This window comes from Babylonia areolata, chromosome 5 (assembly GCF_041734735.1).
Source record: "Babylonia areolata isolate BAREFJ2019XMU chromosome 5, ASM4173473v1, whole genome shotgun sequence".
Classification (NCBI taxonomy): Eukaryota; Metazoa; Mollusca; class Gastropoda; order Neogastropoda; family Buccinidae; genus Babylonia; species Babylonia areolata.
This window is the reverse complement of record NC_134880.1, coordinates 31,403,811-31,427,710: the sequence shown is the minus strand read 5'-3', so window position 1 is coordinate 31,427,710 and position 23,900 is coordinate 31,403,811. Positions and strand designations below refer to the sequence as shown.

General features: G+C 38.2%; 1 protein-coding gene across 7 annotated transcripts in view; it reads right to left on the bottom strand.

The window, feature by feature from the left end:
• LOC143282022 (uncharacterized) overlaps positions 1 to 23,900 on the bottom strand; it is a 231,484-nt gene that overhangs the window by 8,621 nt on the left and 198,963 nt on the right. For 4 of the 7 annotated variants that reach the window (XM_076587442.1, XM_076587448.1, XM_076587444.1 and 1 more), the window contains 3 exons: positions 21,942 to 22,047; positions 14,029 to 14,446; positions 11,469 to 11,500 (listed from right to left, as the gene is read on the bottom strand). In XM_076587442.1, coding sequence (XP_076443557.1) covers positions 11,469 to 11,500; positions 14,029 to 14,446; positions 21,942 to 22,047 — 556 coding nt within the window. Of the gene's footprint in view, positions 1 to 11,468; positions 11,501 to 11,544; positions 11,622 to 14,028; positions 14,447 to 21,941; positions 22,048 to 23,900 lie in introns of all 7 variants that reach the window. The other 3 variants (XM_076587446.1, XM_076587445.1, XM_076587443.1) reach the window with 2 other exon arrangements.

Here is a 23,900-nt window from a genome sequence, read left to right as displayed (position 1 = left end):
ATGTTTAATTTTACATGTACATTGTGACCCACTCCAGCAGGAATCTCATTCCTGTTCTGTGCAAAATACCAGTCCTTATATGACAATGGAAACAAAAGTAGGCATGGCTGGTGGACTCCCTTGATTTTTATTATTTCCCTTCTACTAATGTAGACAGTGCCCTGTTTGAATGGAGGCTATGGAGGAATTAAAAAAGTAAACAGGGGGTATGGGAAGGTCTTTGAGTGTGTCACTATAAGTATGTAAACTTAAATGTAACTTTAAGAAAAAAAATCCTTTAAATTCCACACTTATTACTGTGACTAACTAGTGTAGAACAGCGTGATTATGAGATGGGCTAACCTTCTTCAGTGACAAGATGCAGAGATTGTTTGCTGAGTGACCACTGTGGAGGTGATGCAGAGATTGTTTGCTGAGTGACCACTGTGGAGGTGATGCAGAGATTGTTTGCTGAGTGACCACTGTGGAGGTGATGCAGAGATTGTTTGCTGAGTGACCACTGTGGAGGTGATGCCCTGGGAGCTGTCTTGTCATGAAACATCTCTGGGGTAAACATGAACAAAGACGCCACAGTTCCTCCAGTATGTGGTGTCTAGGACATCCTGGAGAGGTTTGGTAAGTGTGAAAGCCAGAAGAGGCCCATGCTCTGTTTTTATGAGCCCAGGTTGAGCTGGCATTCAGATCCAAGCATGCCTCTGTGTATGTAACCTTGATGATTTCTATATCCAGTGAAAAGGGGTAGGTCAACAGATATTGTGCGGATGGTCAAGATTCCAGCTAATGAATTCTCAATTTGGGTGACCAGAAAGATCATGACCTCTTCAGATGGATATACAGGGCTCATATGGGGCAGAAAAGTCTGTCCTCATCATCAGAGTTCAAGAAGGAGGAGAGAGGCTGTATAGATAAACTGGAGAAGGTCACCATGGTAACAGTTTTTATCAAATTAGTCAGGGAGGAACCTAAGTGAAACAGAACCATCCTGCTCAAGACATGAACTTTGTTACATCTCCTTCCAGAGGTTAATGAGATGATGAGAAATGACTTAACGGATAATAACCTGAAAGGTGCAATCCAGTGATTCAAATGGGGGCCCCTCTGAAAAGGTCCTAGACAGGAGTTGTGCAAGGATGTTTGGCCTCCTTGAGTCCAGTTCCCTTTATGAGAGGTAGGACTGGATTTGAACATGACTCCCCCCACAGCCCTTTCAAGCAATATCAGTATTGTACTGATGGCTGCTCTACGAATTTTAACAGCAAAAATAGAAAATGGAAGGACCCCATGAGGAGGAAAGGAATACTAGGATAGTGGCAAGATCAATTCTGAATTGATTTTTTTAGACTGATTTAGCTCCTCCTGCACCACAAGAAAGTGCTTCCAGTATGAGAAGTGAATTCCTTGTGCGCCAGGCCATTGGGCCTGACAAAGTACATCTGACACTTGGTCAAAGGCTCCTAATGCAGACAGAGATTCATGCATGGCCGGTTCCTGTGAGAAATGCCTGATCGAGGTTGAAGAAGGGACTTGTGCTGTGGCTACACCTGGGCAAGTTGTAGGAAATCAGGGAACCATGTTTGTGCTGGCCAGCAGGAGAATGAGAGACTTTCTGATGACATTGCTCTAGATGGAGAGGTGGGAAGACGTATCTGGTGAGGTTTCTCCAGAAGGATGGAAAGACAGAGTGTCCACTGGCCAGGCACTGGGAATATGCATGGTGGAAGGCAGAAAGTGAACTTAGTGGCAAACAAATTCATGAGAGGCTCATGTGACTGGTCACACACCAGATGAAGGGCCTGGTGTGACAGAGTCCATTCTCTTTTCAAGATCATGTGTGGGCGACTGAGATAGTTTGCCAGCACTGTAATTTTGCATGGCATGTGGCAGGTTGTGATAGAAATGCCATGGCCCACACACCACAGAAGTTCTCCGTCTGGAGAGAGAGAGGGGAGGGGGGGGGGATAACATTCCTCACCCTTGTTTGTTGTTATAGCTGGACGCATTGTGATGTCTGTATACAACAGGACCACTCTGTGAGTGAGGTGAGGCTGGAGGGCCTGGAGGGAGAGAAAAACTGATCTAGGCAATTTATATACTAGGTCTGTTGGTTCTGGGACCAGGTGCTTGACACAGTGAGGTTGTACATGTGGGCTTTCCATCCCATTGTGGATGCATTCATGTACATATATTTCCAACTCTGGGTTTGGGAGAGAAATGAGGACTCCTTTGGTTAGTGAAGATGTGATCGATGGGGACTCCTTTGGTTAGCAAAGGTGTAATTGACCATTGGTTGACTGCTTGGGCAAAACAGAGGTCCTGCTACAACCTGCCCCCGCTTCTACTGCTCATCCCCCCTCTATCACCATCAAAGGGACAGAGCTGAAAACAGTGGAAGAATTCAAGTACCTTGACAGCATCATTTCCAGTGATGGAACCCTGGACAAAGAAGTCAATGCCAGGATATGCAATGCTGCTCATCTGCGATCACATTTATTTATTTATTTTATTTTATTTTATTATTTATTTATTTATTCTATTTATTTATTTTGTTTTTTCTCAAGGCCTGACAAAGCGCGTTGGGTTACACTGCTGGTCAGGCATCTGCTTGGCAGATGTGGTGTGGCGTGTATGGATTTGTCCGAGCGCAGTGACGTCTCCTTGAGCTACTGAAACTGAGATCACATGTCCTGAACCAGCACAACATCAGGGTGTCCACAAAACTGAAGGTGTACAAGGCCATCGTTCTCACCAGTCTCCTGTAAGGATGTGAGACATGGACTCTGTACAGAAGGCACCTGAAACAAATGGAACAGTTCCACATGCATAGCCTGAGGTCAATACTTGGCATCCGCTGGTAGGACCAAATCACAAACTTGGAGGTCCTAGACAAAGCTGAGACAACCAGCATCAAAACCATGATCTTGAAAACCCAGCTTCGATGGATGGGGCACGTCATCAGAATGACGTCATTGGACTCTGCCACCTGCAAGTCCACAACAGATGAGATGTGCAAGCTGTCATCATCGAAACTGATGGACTACCAAGAAGAAGATGAATTGACCATTGGTTGACTGCCCAAGTGAACCATGGTCCTAAGGTAATGTGGTGGTCCCATGAATGAACGGATTGATTCAACTTCTCCTGAAACCTGTATTGAAATGCTCTTGTGTAGTCTCTCAAAGGGCACCAATATTAACAACAATTCATGAAGCCAAGGAGTGAGGCCAGCTCTATGGTCGATGCAGAATTGGCCTGAAAGAGACAGGTTAGCCTGTAGATGCTCCTGATGAAGGGAGGCATGGAAAACTGACCAATTGTCTTATCAAATGCCATTCACCAAGAATTCAAACTGCCAAGAAGGTACAATGTCTGATTGCAAAAGAATGTTGTCTGTGCTCAATGTGGTTGAAAGTGAAGTCAGATAGCCCTTTCACAACCTCCTCGTCTTTTCCCCACACAGTCCCCCCAGCCTGATGAATTCCTGATAGAGAAGCAGAAGTCTTTGTGTGAAAAGGATCCTGTGCCATCCACCTGAGGTTTTGGGTACCACAAATATCTGGGCAAAAAAGCCTGGAGATGGAGATGAGAACCATCATCCACAGATGGCCAGCATGGGAGTACGCCTGAGGTAGAATGACGCATGTCATTGGTGGTCGACAGAGAAAGCCCACATATGTTAAGACTTGAGTCTATTGTACCACTGATATTGTTCAAATGAGGTACGGTAAGGGTGCATCTCTTGTCTGCAAGAGTGTACATGCTGAGGCCTATAGCAAGAGTAGCTGTGCATGGTGTGTGAGGTGTGGAGCAAAACTGCATATGGATAAGGATGAGATAAGATAAGATAAGATAAGAATAACTTTATTATCTCCAACTGGAGAAATTTGGTCAGGTGCATTATCACAACATAGACAAGTAAACAACATGGGGACCATAACTGTAAAAGCCAACAACAGCCCCTACAAATATTACGAAGATACAAATGTAAAAAATATCACATACATCGTTTCATACATACATCCACACACTGCAGGTAATAACTAGTATTCTTAATGTAAAAACACAGAGCACAAACACCTGCGTGTCGCCCCCTCAAGAAGCGTGTACCACTGGGAACACCATCACCATTAAGAGCCACTATCAATTGGTGTGGCCTGAACTGTATGGCCCATATGGGTAGGATGTGGTACCCACACATGGCAAATCATATGAGGCCAGCGTGTGTTCTACATACAGTAATTCATGGGTGCTTGTCAAGGAAGGTAACTGTTATAAAATGATTGTTGACTAATTAGTCTACTAACTCTCAACAGTTTTGGAGTTTTTCACACTTTTTAGCAGTAACTATGCAACAATTTTAAAATGCTTCTAAAATGTGCAGCTATGGACCAAACTTGATGTATAATATATCAATGTCATCAGAATAAAACAAACTTTCAAACTATGATATTTCTTAAAAGTGCTTGTGGAACATTGTCATTTTTATGACCTTTGTTGCAAAAAAATAGAAAATTTGAGCATTTTCAGTATTTTTCACATTCTCACTGAACAAAAAATCCAAGATACTGAGTTCAAGTTCACAATTTTTTCACTTTTATTGACAAAGCAATCATTTTTCTTTCATCTGAAACAAAATTCACAGTACTGTGTCAAAATGTACATATTCAGTGCTATGAATAAAACATAATTATATATCCTGATTGATTACTACAAATCACTTAAGTCATGTGCACCGCAACAGACTTCTTGTTTTGCAGAAAACACACAAGAGTTTACACAGTAAACACTAATGTAGCATCCCAAGAATACAAACATATAAAATTTTTCACAAACTACAGACAGTTTCTTTTTTTAAACAATGTATTTGTTGATATTGTTTCCAAACATAGACTGACCACTCCCACCTGAACAACTGACCTGTTTTAACAGTGGAAACAATTGCTTGGGTTCTTTGGATACACATGGGTTATAAAGAGAATGTCAAAGGAACCAGTTTGTTGTTTTTACAAATCTATTAAAAAAAGAAGAAAAAAAAGGTATATAAAGAATGTACAGAAAACAGCCTGAGGAAGAAACTTTGAAAGAAATATATGGGACAAACAAACCCATGCATATTATGTTTGAAAATCATCACCCTTCCATTCTCGCTTTTCCCTGTCATAACACTATTGGTAATAACAAACCGAGTATACTTGTTTCAGAAATCATCACTTACTGGTAGAAGAAAAACAACTAAACAAAAAACAAGCAAGAAAACAACAGACCCTGCCCCTACCCTATCATCCTTGCATTTGAGTCCGACACATAAACATGCATGACATAACCTTCATGAAAACTTAGAAAGCAGCTTCACAATCCACAAAGCATGTGGTTTCCACAGGTAACACACATCACATACATTTTTTTTTATATTCTTTCTTTAACCCCTAGGCTGCCTGCATGACGAGATAACTCGTCATGGCAAGCATGTATGCTTTGCTGCCTGCATGACGAGATAACTCGTCATCGAAATATTCTGACTTTTCCCTGGTTTGCATTAACTTCCTTGGCAAAAATAGTGGTAGCTTTAGCCTGGGGAATCTCTCTAGATTCTATTCATAGCTAGAAACCCCATCTACGTCATGAAGCAGTCCTTTATTTGAACGTTTTGGTTGGGTCACTGTCCAAGTGTTTGCCTGACTTCTCTCCTCGCTCGCTCAACAAAATGTCAGACTGACGCCGTGCTCAAGACATGCGATCGTGACGAACTAAATCAACCATGATTTCTTTCTTTAGCTGATGCTCAGAAAGAATTGAAGCATAAATTCGAAGGAGAAGATAGAGATGAACATTTATAGGATGATCTGATAGAAAATAAAAGGAGTAATCAAGAGAGTGGCCAAGATGCGACTATCAGTGAGTGATGCCGGCTGTACAGATGTTAGCAGACGACAGATGACCGAATTAGCAGCAGAGCGATATTGTTGGCACGCAGCCAACGCGGTCTGATGAGAACTGAATCAAGTGACCGTGTGAGAGGGGTGAGGAGGAGGTGGGTGGAGACTGAGGGGGCGTGGCCTCACATCCATCTTATCACTTGGAGAAGTCACAATGTATTGTGTATCTATCTCTTAAAAAAAAATATATATATTGTGGTTGTTCTAGTATGATTTTGTGTTTGCAGATATCCATTTGTCCAGAAAATATGATGTTTTTGTGCAAATTACCTGACTAATGTTTGTAATGAACAAGTTGAAAATGTGACAAAAAACAAAACACTGATTTCAAAACAACAGCATGTCACTAAAAATATATAAAATGGGAAAACAGCATGTGTTTTGTATTCTTTATTCATTCACCTTTCAGAAAATATATACTTTTATGGGTCTTTCTCCAATAACAAAGAGCACAGAATTTTTTGAAAATTTATACCCGTTTTTTGTGAAAAAACCCTGGCAAATAGATTTCACTTAAATCTTATTTTCCTGGCAGCAAAAGGGTTAACATTGCATAACATTTTTTTCCAATTCTTTCTTTCTTTTTTGTTTTTACTGGAAAATGTAATGATTACTGAATAGAATTTCATTAGATGCTTCTGGAACTTTTTCGTATTCACCCAAACTTGCTAGCTGTCTAATCATTTCTCCAGTAAAGTCTAACTGACCAAATCTATCATGTCTCTGTAATTCTGGAATTTTTTTCTTCTTCTAAAATATTGAAATAAAATAAAAGCGCTTACTAGTGCAATATCAATGAAATGAAAATTTTTTTTTTCCATCATTTGTTTGTTTTGTGTAATGAATTGTATTTGTTGATTAATTGATAACTTTTGTCTAACCCACTCATATTTTCACTGTCTTTGACTAGCTGTGGCTGTCTAACATTGAATTTTCAAAACTTCCCCAAAACTTTTAATCCATGGTGAACAAAGCTGGATCTGTTCACTGTATGAGCTGCTGACAGAAATGATTCAGTTTTGTTGTCTCCCCATTGGATAGAAAGTATGTCCACTGGCTGCAAATATTTACTGATGTCAGCCCTTGTTTTGACATCCTCCAGGTAGACTCCAGGTTCAAAAGGGGGGAGAAGGTTCTGTGATCCTAGATCTTCTGTGTTTTAACCTGCATTCCTGTAAGAAAAAGCAAAAATTACTTTAGAAAATAAACGGACACACTCACAAACACACACTCACACAATCGACATTGGCATTACCATGTCGCATGCACACACACACACACACACACTCACAAACACACACACATTTGCCACTGGCATTACCATGTCGCATGCACACACACACACACACACACACATGCATGCATGCAAGGACACGCACACATAAACTGTCATGTGAAAAATGCGTAAATCGTGGACACACACGATTATAACCAGCGTAGCATCCATACAGTTCATACAATTGCTTAGTTTGTCTTGAATTCTCATAACGAAGCACTTGCTCATCTGCAAGCAGATCCAGCATGTGATGTGTCAAAGCAGAATTATATGTTCATATGTTATTGACTGTCAAATGATCAATAAGATAAAAAAAGAAGAAGCTGAAATATATATATTTCCAGTGACCAATTTTTTTCATTTGTGTTTCACAACGGTAATATTTTCAGTTAAATGAGATTGAATGATGAAACTGAAACACTCACACATGGCTTTGTCTGCTACGGTCTGGAATCAACGAAGGGAGATAGGGTCTTCATCTGTATCATTGTCAGACATGGCATCCTGTAGCTCCCAGGTGTCTTCATTGGAGCTATCAAAGGCTTGGTTTTCCGAGAAAGAGTCGTTTGAAGTCATATAGCAGGAAAAATTGGTAAGCACTTGCTGGGTTAAATGTCAAAATTCAAGATGACGTTGGAAGCGAAAGCATGTGGCAATCTTCTTTCGCGTTGATTCGGGACAATAGTTGTTTTTTTAAAAATAATACGTTTTTTCATGATAAACGTGTCTGTTTTGGTTTATTATAGTGAATGATTGCTTTTATTAACAAAAATAGTATTTTGCGCAGGACAGGAATAAGACCCTGCCGGAATCTGCACCAGTTATTCATGGTGATGAATATGTAATTTAATCATTCTATGTGATCCAAAATAATACAGCACAACAACTGCTCACTGAAAATGAAATCCATAAAATCCACTAATGCTTAAGTACACCTGTTGCAAAAAAAATCTTTCTTAACAAGAGAGGCAAGACCTTCATACTTGATACCCACTTAATGCAACAAAGAATCAGAATTTGATATCCTTTTACCCCTAAAAATTAAGACTCTGATATGACACAAATATGACACTGACCTTTGACCTTTGACCTCTAACCCTGACTTGGCTTTTATGATCCAGCTACAACCATTCACACTATATATATATATATTTTTTTTTTTTTAACAATTCAGCAAAGCGAACATGGGTCACAATGCACTTCCACGAGCCTGATCACACGCAGGACAACATAAAGGTCATGGCCATTGAAGAAGTACATCTGAAGAATAAACAAGCAAGGCTCAAGAGGGAACAGGTCTGGATGGCGAAACTGAGGATAGTCCACCCTTTTGGTCTCAACATGCTACAACTGGATATCTGAATTTATTTTGACCTGAAAGCTATGTTTGACAATGACGATGGGTCAGTTCCAGAGACAGACTGGTGTGAATGCAACTAGTACTACTACAACGACGACGACAATGACTATGACTACTACTACCACCACCACCACAACTACTATCAATTCCATGACCATTACAGCAACAACAACCACTACTACGACGATGAGGATGACGACGACAACAACGATGAGGACAACAACGATGACCGCTACAAATGCTATTGACTGTGGGTTTGGAGGTGACGCTGGTGCTGATTATGGTGATAGATGTCCTACTATTCTAGTTCATTCAGTTGTTTATTTTCTTTTCTTTTATCTATTTATTTATTTTTACATTTTTTCATCAATTAATCATAGATGTAAAATTCAACCCAGTACTTTTCTTAGATGCCTCTCTTTTTGTAATACAGCCCACTGTTCTCAACGATTTGATTGCTTATAATTGTAACCCCCCCCACCCCCACCCCTCCCATTTTTATTTTTTTAATATTTTTATTTTTATTTATTTATTTTTTTCTTATTTATTTATCTATTTGTTTATTCATTTACTTCTTTTATTTTTTATTCTATTTATTTATTCTTGTTTTTGCTTGTTATTTTTAAAAAATTAATTTATTTATTTTATATCATTTTATTTTTTTAAATCTTTTATTATTATTATTATTATCATCATCATCATTCTTAATCTTCTTTTGATTATCTCCCCCCTCCCCCCACACCCCTTTATTTTCTTTTTTTCTTTATTTTAAATATCTATTTATTTTCTTTATTTGTTTATCATTGATTTTTTATTTCATTTTTCTTCTGATTGTTATTATTTATCATTTTATTTCTCTACTGTTGATTGAGTTATTCAGTAAGTTAGGTTTTAAGGAACTTATTTTTTGACAGTAGAAGAAAATAGACAATTGCAATTCTTTAGGCTCTGGGCGAAACCTGGCATAGTGAAATTGCATCACAAGATGTATGTCATGGTGTGCCTGTGTCATAATAGCTGCGTAAGAGTGACCCTGTCACATGTAAATAACTTATTCCTTGAGGAAGGAACGTGATTGTTCCAAAAATTTGGAATATTTGACAGACTGATGTGTTTGTTTTCTTTTTTCTTCTCTCTCTCTCTCTCTCTCTCTCTATATATATATATATAAAAGTTCTATCAAACTTTTATATTGCTTCCCATGCCATGTTAAGACATGAGCTTTGACCCTGACCTTGACTCAATGAGCTTTTGTTCTCAAGTTTGCTATTCTCTTGATTGTTTATTTGATTTTTTACTTAGTGGCAAAAATGCATCAATGAATTTCTGCTTTAAAGGAATAAATGCTAAAGAATCAAAAATATTATCTGTCATACATTTTAAAATTTCTTCTTCTTCTTCTTCCAATTCCTATTTAGAATCTATTGGACATTTTCAATACTGAAAGCTTTAACTACATTTTAATTTTTCTGTTTCTATTTTTGCTGGTTAACCTCTTCAGAGCCCCATGACATGTATATACCTCTGCAAAATCCTTTGCTATTTGCCCCATGATGTACATATACATGAGCAGAAATTTCAGGATTTTTCACAGTTCTATTTTAAAGCAAGAACTACCAGTCAGAAAGCTTGATATGTCTACTTTAATCATTCATGAAGAGCAAAAGCCAATCACGCTCTGTATGATAATTTCTGGATGTTACTGTCAATACCCACCTCACAATGCTTTCAAAATGGTGGATGATGAACCACAACTTTACAACAACAAAATTGAGAATTTGCCACCCAAGATGTTGCAGAAGATTTACAAGTCATTGATGATGAATTGAATGTTAGGTGTGGCAAAATCTTTTCAGGTGGTTCACCTGACATGACTGAAAGTTAGAATGATGGATTGCAGAGTGGAGGGAGGGTAGGAGTAGCTGAAAACCTAGAAGTAACCTGCTAAGGAGAGGCAGCGGAGCAGGTTGAGTATAGCTCTGTAGCTGACCTGGTGTTGATCTCAAATACAAACCATCCACTTATTCAGGGGCAGGGAGGGAGAGATGGAAAGTGATAAATGCGGTGAATAGTTTTGTGTGAATTGTCAATTACCTGTTGACCAAGGTTTTGGCATTGATCAAACAGCTATCATCTGCAAACAAACTTATGAACAGTACTCACCCTCACCCCTGCACTGTGAACCAACTGGCTCACTGATAACCTCTTTGATACTGTCTGAAAGTGAGCATGAGGAGAGAGGGCATGGTACAGACAGGAGTTCCAACTGAAGGACGTATCTATACAATAATCACGTTAAACTGACTTCTAACTGTCAGAATTTGATAGCCTGTTCATATTCCTTTCAGAAAAGTATGGTCATGTATGCTTTCTTGCAGTAGTTTGTAAGCTAGAATGTTTGCTTAATTATCACCCTCTGCGAACCAAAACTGCTTGGCAAATAGGAAGCACAAGTCAAAATGCCTGGCACTGAAGAGGTAAAACAACAACAACAAAAAAAAAAACAAAAAAAAAACACATGATAAAATACATCCCACAGTACATAATTATTACTGTTAGAAATACTTATATCAAATGCAAGGGCACAGAACATGGGTGCAGGATAGAGATAAGAAAGAGGAGAACAAATGCAGAGAAAAAAAGACATAATGATAAACATGAACACACACATAAAAAGTGAGAATAATCAAAACTAATAAAAACTTGTAGACATGAAGTCTTTCCCACAGTGCATACACAGTTGCAATGGTCTGTATTAATCCTTTTCCATTCTGCACTGTGCAACACTGATACACAGTATGGGGGAGGGGGGAATGAATAAAACGTCCACAAAGCAAACAGGAAGCATATAGTACGAACAAAGCAGAACCACAGCTCCAAAATACAAGGTTATATTCACTCTCTGGATTTCCATACATTGCAATAAACACACTGAAACATAACAGTAACACTGATACAATCTTCCCATCTCTTACCATGCTCAGCAAATTATGTACACTCTCAGCAGTTTGTGTACATGTTCAGAAGATACATTTTATGCGACTCATAACAACTGTGGAAAAAGAAACACAGATACATTTGAACCTGAATGTGAATGTCAAGTAACACAGGATTATCATAATGCAGGATGATTAGATGCCAGCTACAGAACAGCCAAAACACACTGAGATTGATCTGAAAGAGAAGAACTGCTCCTTATTTAATTAGATTATTGTAGTGTGTATTAACAGAAAATTTGATCAGTACAACTGTTGTAATTTTTTTGAATGCTAGATTACATGTGAATACATGGGATGAATGTGGTGAGAACTGATTTACATAGCCATTTCAAGGCTGTGTAGAAGTTAAACACCAGACAAGAGAATGAGAGTACATCTGCACGTGTGCTGTCACACATTATGCTACAAGACAAACCAATCACTGTTGTGCTCAAGTCATGGGACAAAGACTGGGAAGTCAAGGAAGAATGGTGTTTCTCCCAAATGCTGATGTCTCTAGATTCCCCATGTCAGTCCTGTAACATGGACTGTACTACTGTGTGCATCCCCCAAAAGTCATAAGTAAAATATATTTTGATTGGATAAAAAATATTATGTATTCATATTCCAAGTAATCATATATCTCTCCTTCTCCATCTGAAACTCTGATGCCAGACACAAAAAGAATATAAAAAGAAATAATCTGCAACAGATGTTACTGTAGTAATTATTATCTATCAACTCCAATCTTTTCAGCCAGCTTCGGGGGTGAAAGTGAAAAGGTCATGTGAAAGGAATTTGTTGGCATTAGACCATGGGAAAAATGAAATTCAAACAGGTGCACAGGGTAGTCAACTTGACAGTGTTCAGTTACAATCAAAGCAAACAATGACCACTCCACATATGACTCCTCAGACTGGCTATCCCTGATTTCAAGATGCAAACACAAGAACTCTCAAGACTGGGGAATCCTTTTAAGAGCACTGGAAAATATCACCCCCAAATCTGCACAAACATCTCTTGGGGACAAGAGAGAGTATTGGGGAAAAAAATTAAAACATGAATGTAGATGTGAAATTAGGATTGACCAGGTACTTTAAAAATAGTTACAATGCAGATTCCTTGTAAAATTTCTTTCACAATTATCTTTTTCATTTTTAGCCTCTAAACTGATCTGATAGAGAAAATTAATACAGTAGGCTGTATTAACATATCAGAGATTCTTTGGTTTTTAGTTTCTCTAGTCAGTATATTCATAGCAAATTCTAATCAGCTAAAAAAATGTATAGAAATAGGGCTAGAAAGATGTACAGACACAGGAGAGGAAGTGGGTGGGGAAGGAATAACAGAGAATGAATAGTAGGAAAAAGAAGCATACCAAAAGTTACAAATATTCCAAATTAATGTAATGATGACAGATATGGAATAAAAATAATAATAGTTATAAATAAGCAGAGATCATTTATGACACAAGAGTTAATTCAGATTTTTTATTTTTTATAAGAAGGCCATGTCATCCTACTTACATCATGATCTTGTCAGTAACGTCATCAATTTTGTTTTCTACATGAAGGTAACATGTCTAACTGTTTGGGGTGCTGATGGACGCTTCCTATCAACAGACATTACAAAAAGCTATAATCAAGACAACCACAATACATAGGACACTTCAGAAAACAGGTACTTTATCAAAACAGAGTCAAACAAAAATAAAAACCCATGGGTTATTAACAAAATGATTTAAAACTACAGTAGGATTCATTTGTTATAAAGAAAAGAAAATTTCAAATAAAAATAAGAAAGATATCGTAAGGAAGTATTTGTGAACATGCACACATACATCCGAGTACGACCACAGAATCTCTCACCTTCTCAGACAAAAGCACCCAATTACTCAAGCACCGTAACACAAAAAAAATATGAACTGCTGAAATGCAATAACACCAAGCCATACACAGAGAAATAAACAGTACAGCAATAAACATAAGAAGATGAAACAAGGGACATCTTTGAAACTCCTATCTTTCAGAGAAGACTTCCAGATCTGATCTCAAAAGGCCTATGAAAGTTGATGGTATGACTGCAGAACAGGAAAAGGCTGTGAAAGTGCAGCAGAACTGCTTTATAGTGGAAACGTGCCCATGTGCCTTGTTCCTCATATATTGATGCACTCTACAAAGCACTGGCATTACACAGGAGAAACAAGCTTTGCGAAATACATTAGCCATTATACACAACAGAGCTTATTTTCTTCATGAACTGGGCCAAACAGTAAAGACAAAGTGCAAACGGTAAAAACAGAGTGGGAGGGAAAAAAAACAACAAACCATGACCTAAGGTCAATCCTCTGACAACCTAAATACATTTGGCACAGTGACCAAACTAAAGCGACAGATCATGCACTGACAGATGTGAGAGACATGAACTATCCAGTTCCACAGCAGTAACACTGAGACTGGAAGTGCTGAAACATATACTTACTTCTGTATCAATGCATTGATATCACTTTGCTCCTGTGAATCCAACATCTCTCCTGACTGTCCTGCTCCCTCTGCCTTGGCTCCACCCTCTGCTGACAAACTCTTCATGAGGGATTTGCCAGGTTTAGGAGGGGGAGGGGGAGGGGGCAGCTTCTTTCCAGACTTTTCTGATGAGGCATCCACTGCAGCCTCAGAGGATCCAGTGCGCAGTAAAGGGGCTTTAGGGGAGCCCGGAGTGAAGCCCCTTCCTCTGGGGGATGGCAGACCTGACCGTACTGCAGGAGGGGCTGAGCTTTCTCTGATTCTGGCTCCACCCCGAGGGCTGCTCTGCCCACCAGCTGAATCACTGCTGTGACTGCGGTATTTGGAGATAAGGGACTGCAATCTGTCACCGCTGTCTGTCCCAGATTTCTCAGGTTCTGGGGAAAGTACAAATAAATGACAGTTACTTCACAGTATAGACAGGGAAATAACCCACACATGATGCTGACAACTGATTATCTATCAGTGTTGAATCATAAAATCAGTCCTCTCTGACAGTTAACTAGACAAACAATGTGAGCAGTAAATAAATCAGGACAGCAGATCATTACATCCCTTGAACAATTTGTACTGTTATTTTTTTAAGAACATTTTATGCATACAATTTTCAGTCCCATCATGCCCACACCCCTGAGTATGACAGATGATGTTTAACTAATGAAAGTAATCTCTCTGAAAAAAATGCACAAACCTCTAAAAATGATATGGGTAGGTACAATACATCCTTTAATTAATCTTGTCAAACAATATCCAAACATCTGAATTTGACAAAGTCAATAAATTGTCCAATCAAACAAATGTTTCATTCTTCAAGAAAAAAATTCAATTATGTAAAAAAAAAAAAAAGCCAGCTATCACCCAACATCTACATATCAAATAACGTGTAAAAATTCATAATCTATTTTACAAACATCAGAAACATAAACAAAAGAATAATCTGTCATGTAATATTGGTATTTTAATTTGGACTAATACTGACTTTTAAATCAAAGTACTGTCATTTCAGGACCATATGATGCCTATCTTGTAAAACATTCTTTCATCTGTAAATCCTGACAAATGTTTTTAACATGAATAGTCAATTAATTCCTTTTCACATTCTCAAAATGCACCTTAAAATGCATCAAAACAAAGACTGACGTGCCATCAAATTTTGATCCATGTGCAGTTTAGAGGCACATAAGTGAACTGGCAAGCACAGTACATACTTATCTCTAATAAATTTGAATTCTTCTTTTGAAACTGTTTTCTTGAGAGAGTATCTGCACTTTGACTAAGACTACCTTCACCAGCTCTCTGAAGATTTGTGCACATTTTCAGACAGACAGAAAGGCTATACTGGTCCTGAAATGATGACACATAGCATTCTGACACTAGATCTGCAGACGGAGAGCACCAGACCTCAAAATGAGACACAATTCTAGGCCAACCAAATCTGACACAGATAGAACTAAACTCAATAAAAGAGGCCAGGCTTTTCATAAAACTTTTGAAGAATATGCTTATTTTGTAAATCCTAGAAAGCAGGACAACAAAGTAAGAACAGATGTTTGCCAACTTTAACCTTTTTGCACAGTGGGCACAGATGTAATATTCTCAATAGCATTTACATTCTGATACAGATGCAATGTGATTTTTTGGCTATGCCAAATCTACTTCTTGTGATGTGACTTTTTAATTAGGCTTTTTTAACATCCAAAAGGTATTTCACAATTTCTGGATAATTAAATGTCCTGTAAAAGGCATCTGTTACTGTTCCAAGTACGTTCTTCACAGTTTTACCATCTATCATCAATCAGCCTCTGATATAACTCTGAAAAAAGTGTAATGTTTTAAATACAATCATTCACCCCACCCCCTTCCTCCAATCTATTTTGAATCTAGAAAGCCTTAAATGCCTGATGTCTGAGAGAGAGAGAGAGAGAGAGAGAGAGAGAGAGAGAGAGAGAGATTATGAAGTAGGGTTGGGGGAAGTGAGGGTGAATGGAAGGAAGGACCTGTAAAATGATGAGAACACAATCAACCTAGCACAGTGCAGCAAAGGAGCACACACAAACTGCTTGAAAAGCAGTACTGAAACTGTTTTGTTCATATGCATCAACAAAATGTCCACAATAGAGGTTATGTGTGCCACTGCATACATTTACAGTGTTGACATTGCTTGGAGAACATAAATCGTCCATGTGTTTACTTTGTTTGCTCTGTACGTTTAACAGTCTAACTACTGCAGTGGACAATGTACTAAATGAACAAGCTTAACTCACTCAGTACGGCCAGCCCTCTCTTCTCCTCTACACAGACCCCTCGGATGTCCAGTGGGTGTCTGAATGACCCAACCTTTAGCTTCCGTCGTCAGAATTGTGGTATTCTTTGTCAACATTCACGTCTTCAGTATAAGAGCCTTCCGCTTGCAATATTTTGATGATGGTAATTGGGGTGAAACGCTGTTAATGTCGTCTCTTTCGCCGTTCGTATGGAAAGAGTTAAAAAACCACTATGAGTGTTTGATGCAACTCTCCTCTCAATTCAACCTGGACTGAACTTACCTGATATGCACTTCTGTTCACCACCTTCATGAATGAAATGAAGTTATCCAGACTATGGGCATACCAAACTGGGAATTTATAGCTCATGCTCAAATAGTGGATAAGATTGCAAACCTTTACCAGTGCTTTAAGCACCATTTCATTAAGCTTTTCTTTATACTTTTATTTACACTTCCAGTTTACTGACTATATTGAATAACACTTAAACTTTCTTTCAAACATAAACACAGAAGATAAAACTTGAGTTCATATGTTGATTCCACAAATCTCTTTTAAAAAATTATTTACTTTGCTGACTTTCATTAAAAATTACAAAGCTTTCAAAACATGTCAAGGTAATATTTGTATTTCTTTTCTTTTTTTTTTTTATCACAACAGATTTCTCTGTGTGAAATTTGGGCTGCTCTCCCCAGGGACAGCGTGTTGCTACACTATAGCGCCACCCATTTTTTTTTTTTTTTTCCTGCGTGCAGGTTTTTTATATATTAGTTTTTTCTTATCAAAGTGGATTTTTCTACAGAATTTTGCCAGGAACAACCCTTTAGTTGCCGTGGGTTCTTTAACGTGTGCTAAGTGCATGCTGCACACAGGACCTCAGTTTATCGTCTCATCTGAATGACTAGTGTCCAGACCACCACTCAAGGTCTAGTGGAGGGGGAGAAAATATTGGCGGCTGAGCTGTGATTCGAACCAGTGCAGAGATTCTCTCGCTTCCTGAGCGGACGCGTTACCTCTAGGTCATCACTACACTGACACAATAATACACAATCCTTCTGGAAATATCTTTCTAGTAGCTATCTATACTAATAAATATATGTATATATATATACATATATATATATATATATATATATGATGCAGCACACAAAAACACGGCTGAAGTTGCACCTAGCTATTCTTAGTTATGCACATGAACACCTCATTAGGGTCAAATAAATGAAAATCAAGATTTTTACAAATTTTGCATCTTTTAAGTCTTATCTTTGCTGTTGGTAAGTATCTTAGCAAAAAACTGCTTTTTAGGTGCATGCATATTGTTTTCAGGTGCATGCACTTTTGGTACTACATTTATCACTTCAGTTGCAATATTCAGTGCATTTGACTCCAGGCTTTTCTGAAATTAGTTCAGCCGATGATGTGGCAATATGCCTAATGACTGCAGTTAGTAAACTTTATTTTGATCTGGAATCTAAAGTTGAAGTTCAAAAGATTCATCAGCATTAGGAAAATGTTTTTTGTGCAAACAAAAATGCAGCCTGTGTCTCTCATTTGAACATTCATTACACTGTTGACTCTGCTCTCTCATGGCATGACATCACTCCCCCACTCGCCATTCTTGACTTCGTTTGAGTACAGAGAGAAAATATGGATTTTCCCATGCTTTTTTTCAAACAGAAATTTATAGTTTATTTAATTCTGAATCTTTTGATACCAAATACATAATCATTGTTCTAAAGTTACAAGCAGTCAAATGTATGTTGTTGTTGTTTTTCATGAGCCATTTCTCCATTTGTTATTTTCAGGAACACCAACTTTAGAAAAAATCATAGAAAATAAACTATGATAGATAGATCAATTCTGTTTTTTGTATGTTAATATGTGATTTTTAATCAATTCTGTTTTTTGTATGTTAATCTGTGATTTTTAAACTTTCTGAAAGTACAGAAATGTCAAAAATGATAAATTCTGACTTAACCAGTTCAGTGCCAGAGAGTTTTTAGGTGCTCTCCCCTTGCCAGGGAATTCTGAGGATTTGGGGGAAAAAATTCCAAAAAAATTCTAGCACAAAAGCTATGGGTGATACAGAAAGAAAGTAAATGTTTTTGTGAAGAAAAATGAATGTAGATTCTGCATCTGGGCTCTTTTACCCAATGAGGTTGATTGTAGACAACTGTTCAGGCATGCAACAAAAAAGTCTATTTCCACCTCTACATAATAACATTCATAAAGAAAAAAAACCACAAAATACAGCTAGAAATAGCATGCCTATTGTCAGATTATATCTGTAGAAGAAATTAAAACAGGCTATAAGTTTATAAAAACAAATCACAGCTTGTGCAGACATGTAAGTAAATCACTGTCCCAACAATGACAAAAGTGAGTAAAGTCAACGCAGAGAGTCAATCACAGTCCCAGAAACTGAACTGGTAAGCTTTTTGACAACAAAGAGCGTTTGGGACTGAGAGGGTGAAGTTCTTTGATGACATTCACTCCTTTCAAGCAGCACATGGGCCGATTAAAGTGTCTGCTGTGCATCCAGCTTGCCACCTCTTCAAACAAGTCAACCATCTGATTCAGTGAAAAAAACAAAAAGCACGTGTTTCACGTCCAGTGCAGGTTCCACCCTGCGTTTCGTGAAAATTGTGGAGCAATGGCGGTTGTCATCCTACAGTCTGCATTGAAATGTGAGCACACTCATTCCTAACAGCCACGGCCCCTTCATGAACTCTGACTGACATTCGACCTATCGTCTTACATTGCTCCTCTCCCTCTCCTCCCCCTTCTTCCATTGCTCGCTGCTCGTATTCTGTCAGTCATAGCCACTTGTTCAAAAAAGCTGTCTGATTGGATAAATGGACTGAATTACCATCAAAAGGGGCTGTCAGTTTCGTCACTGTCATTGTTAATCACCTTCTTTTTCAAACCAATCATCAGACAAGAGAGATCCTTCTCCATCACAAAATCTGTCCATAACTACAAGCAGAGCTTTCAGAATTGTGTAAATCTGCTGACTGTGACTATTTGCTTTACTGGACAGAGTTTTCAACACATTTTTTTGCACATGATGCAACCCCCTTTCCCACGCGCATATCATGTGGTCAGTCAGCAAATTATTATCCAGTAGAAAGGGATCTTCTACCTGATGTATGTTCATTTAAATAGCATTTTTATAATCCAGACACATCAAACTAACTGTTCAGAGTCTGTTTATGTGAATTGAACCAAACTCCAATGAAGGAAAAATCGGAACATACGCAGGACGTCAGTGGACGTCTTATAGGCACTATGGCAGTACTTTTTGTAGGACGTCAGCTGACGTCTCATAGGCACTCTACTGGCTAAGCTAGGTTTTTGTGTATCTTAAAAATATTTAAAATCAATATTCTATATATTCAATGACGGGTGCAATAGCCGAATGGTTAAAGCGTTGGACTTTCAATCTGAGTGTTCTGGGTTCGATTCTCAGTAACGACACCTGGTTGGTAAACGGTGGAGATTTTTCCGATCTCCCAGGTCAAAATATGTGCAGATCTGCCAGTTCCTGAACCCCCTTCATGAGTATATGCAAGCAGAAGATCAAATACACATGTTAAAGATTCTATGATTCATGTCAGCGTTCAGGGGGTTATGGAAACAAGAATATACCCAGCATGCACACCCCCAGAAATGGAGTATGGCTGCCTACATGGCAGGGTAAAAATAGTGATACATGTAAAAGCCCACTCGTGTATATATGAGTGAACCAGTGAGTTACAGCCCACAAATAAGAAGAAGAATATATTCAATTATCCTCAATCTTGTTAATCTTATTTTACCAATTCCCAATCAGTATTACTAAAACAAATCTTCTATCAAATGACAAACTATAAAACATCAGTACACCAGCCACAGAATAACAACAAACTCAAAGCTTCTGTGGTCTGATCTGTACAGTAACTTGTGGTTGCTATGAAACTGAGTCTTGTACACGCACATTTTACATACACTTTGCATCCTGGAAAGATCATTGTGCACAGCATAAAATACAAACATGACTGCATGTTTACAAACATATACATGCATGTGCAATTTCTTGAATAAGTTATCACATATAAGACCAGAGTTGTTGCTATACATTCTTCTCTAATTAAAGTAATTATTTGAAAATCAACAATACAGAACTGAAATTTTATGTTCCATATATTTTCCAAAGACATATATATTTCAGCTTCAGATGTCAGGTCTGTGTGAAAATATTTATGATTTCATAACCATTGTACATTGATGGATGTGTTATGACCCTTCAAGTATAACTATGCAAGTGCCCATGCTTAGCAGTTCTAGACTTTCCCCGGGTCCCTCAAAGAAATCAGATTATCTGAAAAAGAATGCTATTGCAGAGAGAGTGCCACAGTTGAGCATGCTTCCTCCCTCCTTACATGTATCAGAGCACTAACCAATTTTCTATTTTTAACCTCAGTAGAATATAGTGTCTTGTAAACTAATTCTACATGATTTGAGTGTATATCACTTTGGATGTGAACATACAAACATGACAATGTTACCATGTCAAATTGATGCGAATCAGGCCTATTAATTTGCCCTGCTTGGCCAAATTTCACAAGGCTGACAGTGAAAAAATACCATGTCCCGTCCGCTCTGGCCAATCAACCACCTCTAACGGCTACAATTGCTGACTCATTATGTGGCCAGCAAGAAATGCCCCATGTGAACCACAGCAGACATTGTGAGACGGACAGCAGGCATTTGAGTTTGACATGGTAAGTTTGTATCTTTCTGTTGAAACTACTAAAAACTCTTATTTCTGCTTGTGTGGGTTTTAGTTTGTGTATGACTGTGTTCTAGGTGCACAGGTTAGTTCTGCTTGTTAGGGTTAATAAACACCTCAATATTCTTACCAAAAGACCCTGCTTGTGGTACGAGGAGAGAGTGAAGTGTGCACCTGTCCTCTACCTGCGATTCTACCCTACCCATCCTCCTCCTTCCTTCAATCCCCACCCTTTTACAGTAGTATCTGTACTGTTGTATCTTGTAAACTATTTCTACAGAAGTTGAGTGTATATCACTTTGGATGTAAACCTACAAACATGACTGGATGCAATTCTTTTTTTTTTTCTTCTTGCATTTACCATTTTTAAATGCAAAGCAAAATAATATAAAAAAAAACTTGCAAGAAGATAATTAAGAAAAAAAAGTATGATCTTCTGGTGTTTTCTTCTTTAGGAAAACTCATTTAATGCCAAGTCACAAATAACTGAGTAAATATTTGAATTTCAATTCAAATTCTTGTTTACAGCTGGTGAGAATTACAACAATACCGTAGGAAATTTTCTATTGTTTTACTTTTTGTTCTTGTGTTCGGCAGTGTCAGAAACTTCTTATTTCATACTTGTATTACAATTGTCCTACACAGTTCAAAATATTCTGGCAGTTTCTTAATCACAGTCGTATCAATTTCACAGCAAAAACCTTGCTAGCAAGCAGAGGAACACCAGTGGCATCATCCAAAATCTGGCATGTGCTCTACACACACTGTCAGTGTCAGAACGCTACTTACTGTGGAAAAACATGGAGCCATATCGGCCGCGGTGTACACTGATGTTACCTGTGTCACCACCTGTCTGCTGGGAGCCGAGGACAGAAATGGGATGACCAAGAGACTTGCTGAGGAACAGCCCTGTGGCTGGCTTGAACTTCGCAGGTTGACCCTCCTGTGTGAGCAAACACCATTTATTAGCAAGGCAGCCACTTGAGTGAGTTCTTTTATATTGTGCAGGAATCACATCCAACTCAAAGAAAAAGCCAATTCTGGGAATGAATACATCAAGGAAAGTTATTCTCATATTCAGTTTACATTTTTCTTTTCACTTGCTCAACCATACTGTGTTCCCATCTCCCCCTATTATTAATGCATCAGTGAACCAGAACCAAACAAAGCAAGAAAACTACAATTTGACCAAGAGTAAGCTCCTTGCCAGACATGACACTGAACAATTCAATGTCAGTGAAGTGTTGAGTTTTCCACCTTTTTTCATAGACTTTGGTTGCCTCTAGGAGTGCTGAGCATGAGCTGCTAAGTTTCACTCCTCAGAGCTGTTGGCTGTGAAGTTTTGATTGAAACAGCAAATTCAAGAGGGCCACTTTTGTCTAGGCTGTCCCTAGTTGATTATCGGTAGGAGCACTTTTTCCTAAACAGAGTTATAAGGTAGGGCACTCATTCCATGGTCTCCAGTTTCCCGAGAGGAATGATGTCAGTGCTCATGAGGTGAGAGCCTGGTATGCTATTCCTACCTTTGAAAGTAAGCAAACAATGGACCAGTTGGCATATTCAGCAGCTTATTTATATTGCCAAAGATAGCTCAACCTGGAGCAAATCAGTAATTTTTCTTGGTTAGCTATGGTTCTAATCCACAGATGGCTAGATGTCACATGAAATCCACTGATGCCGCATAAAAAGGGTTGTAGGTATGCAGATTGAATCTCCAGAAAAAAATCTGTATTACTGCAAAGATAACTTTCTTTCAACATATGTTGCCTCTCTGGTTTTCACATACACGCACTCACAAAAACACTCATATTCATGCACATGAAATACATATACATATAGAATGCATGCACATGCACACAAGCACACACAGACACATACTGCACCCTCCCTTTCTTCAGAACCCAGAGAAACGGATATGCTAACCTACTCTGTATTAAACAGACACACACACACATACACACACTTCTTATTCATCATTTATATTCACTAACCTGATCTTCAATTATCCATTACCTTTTCTTTTTGTTAATAAAGGATCAATGGAGACAACATGACTACATCAGTATATACATAAAATCTTATCACTCCCTTGCACAGTTGCTAGAAATACAGATTCTGAGTTCTTACATGTGTTATTCGATTTCAAGATTAATCAACATTCAGAAATATTTCAAACAGATAAATTCCATAATTGAAAGATTCTTATCATGACAAAAAGCTGGTTAGAACATAAATTTAATTAAGAAACCACAAGACACATATTTATTTCTGGCAAAATAGTAAACAGAATCAAATAACATTAACATCAGTGTATTTTCATAGGCTAAAAATGTTTTTATAAACAAAACTGACTTATAGAAAGAGAAAGGGTAGGGAGGATATGGTAAGGGAGACAGATGGTAGAGACAAGACAAGAAAAAAAACCGAAAGAAAGAAAGAGAGAGAGAGAAGAGAGAGAGAGAGAGAGAGAGAGAGAGAGAGAGAGAGAGAGAGATGACTTCATTAAGTTAACGAAAGATAACAGGCATTTCTTAAAATAGTCACTAAGCACAAACATGTGGATAAAGCCAGAGGGAGCTCAGTACATGTGCATTTCACTAAATGTTAATACAGAGCACTGCAGAAAGTAAAATAGTGCACTTTTGTGTCAAAGCAACATCACTTCATGCTTGCACACTTAGTAATTAGAAGAAAAAACAACAGACAACAGTGCATCAACTGTAAAGACACAACAGTAACTGCAGTGATATGTAGATTAGTACACCATATTAACTTTCTGAAAAACAAATATGGATC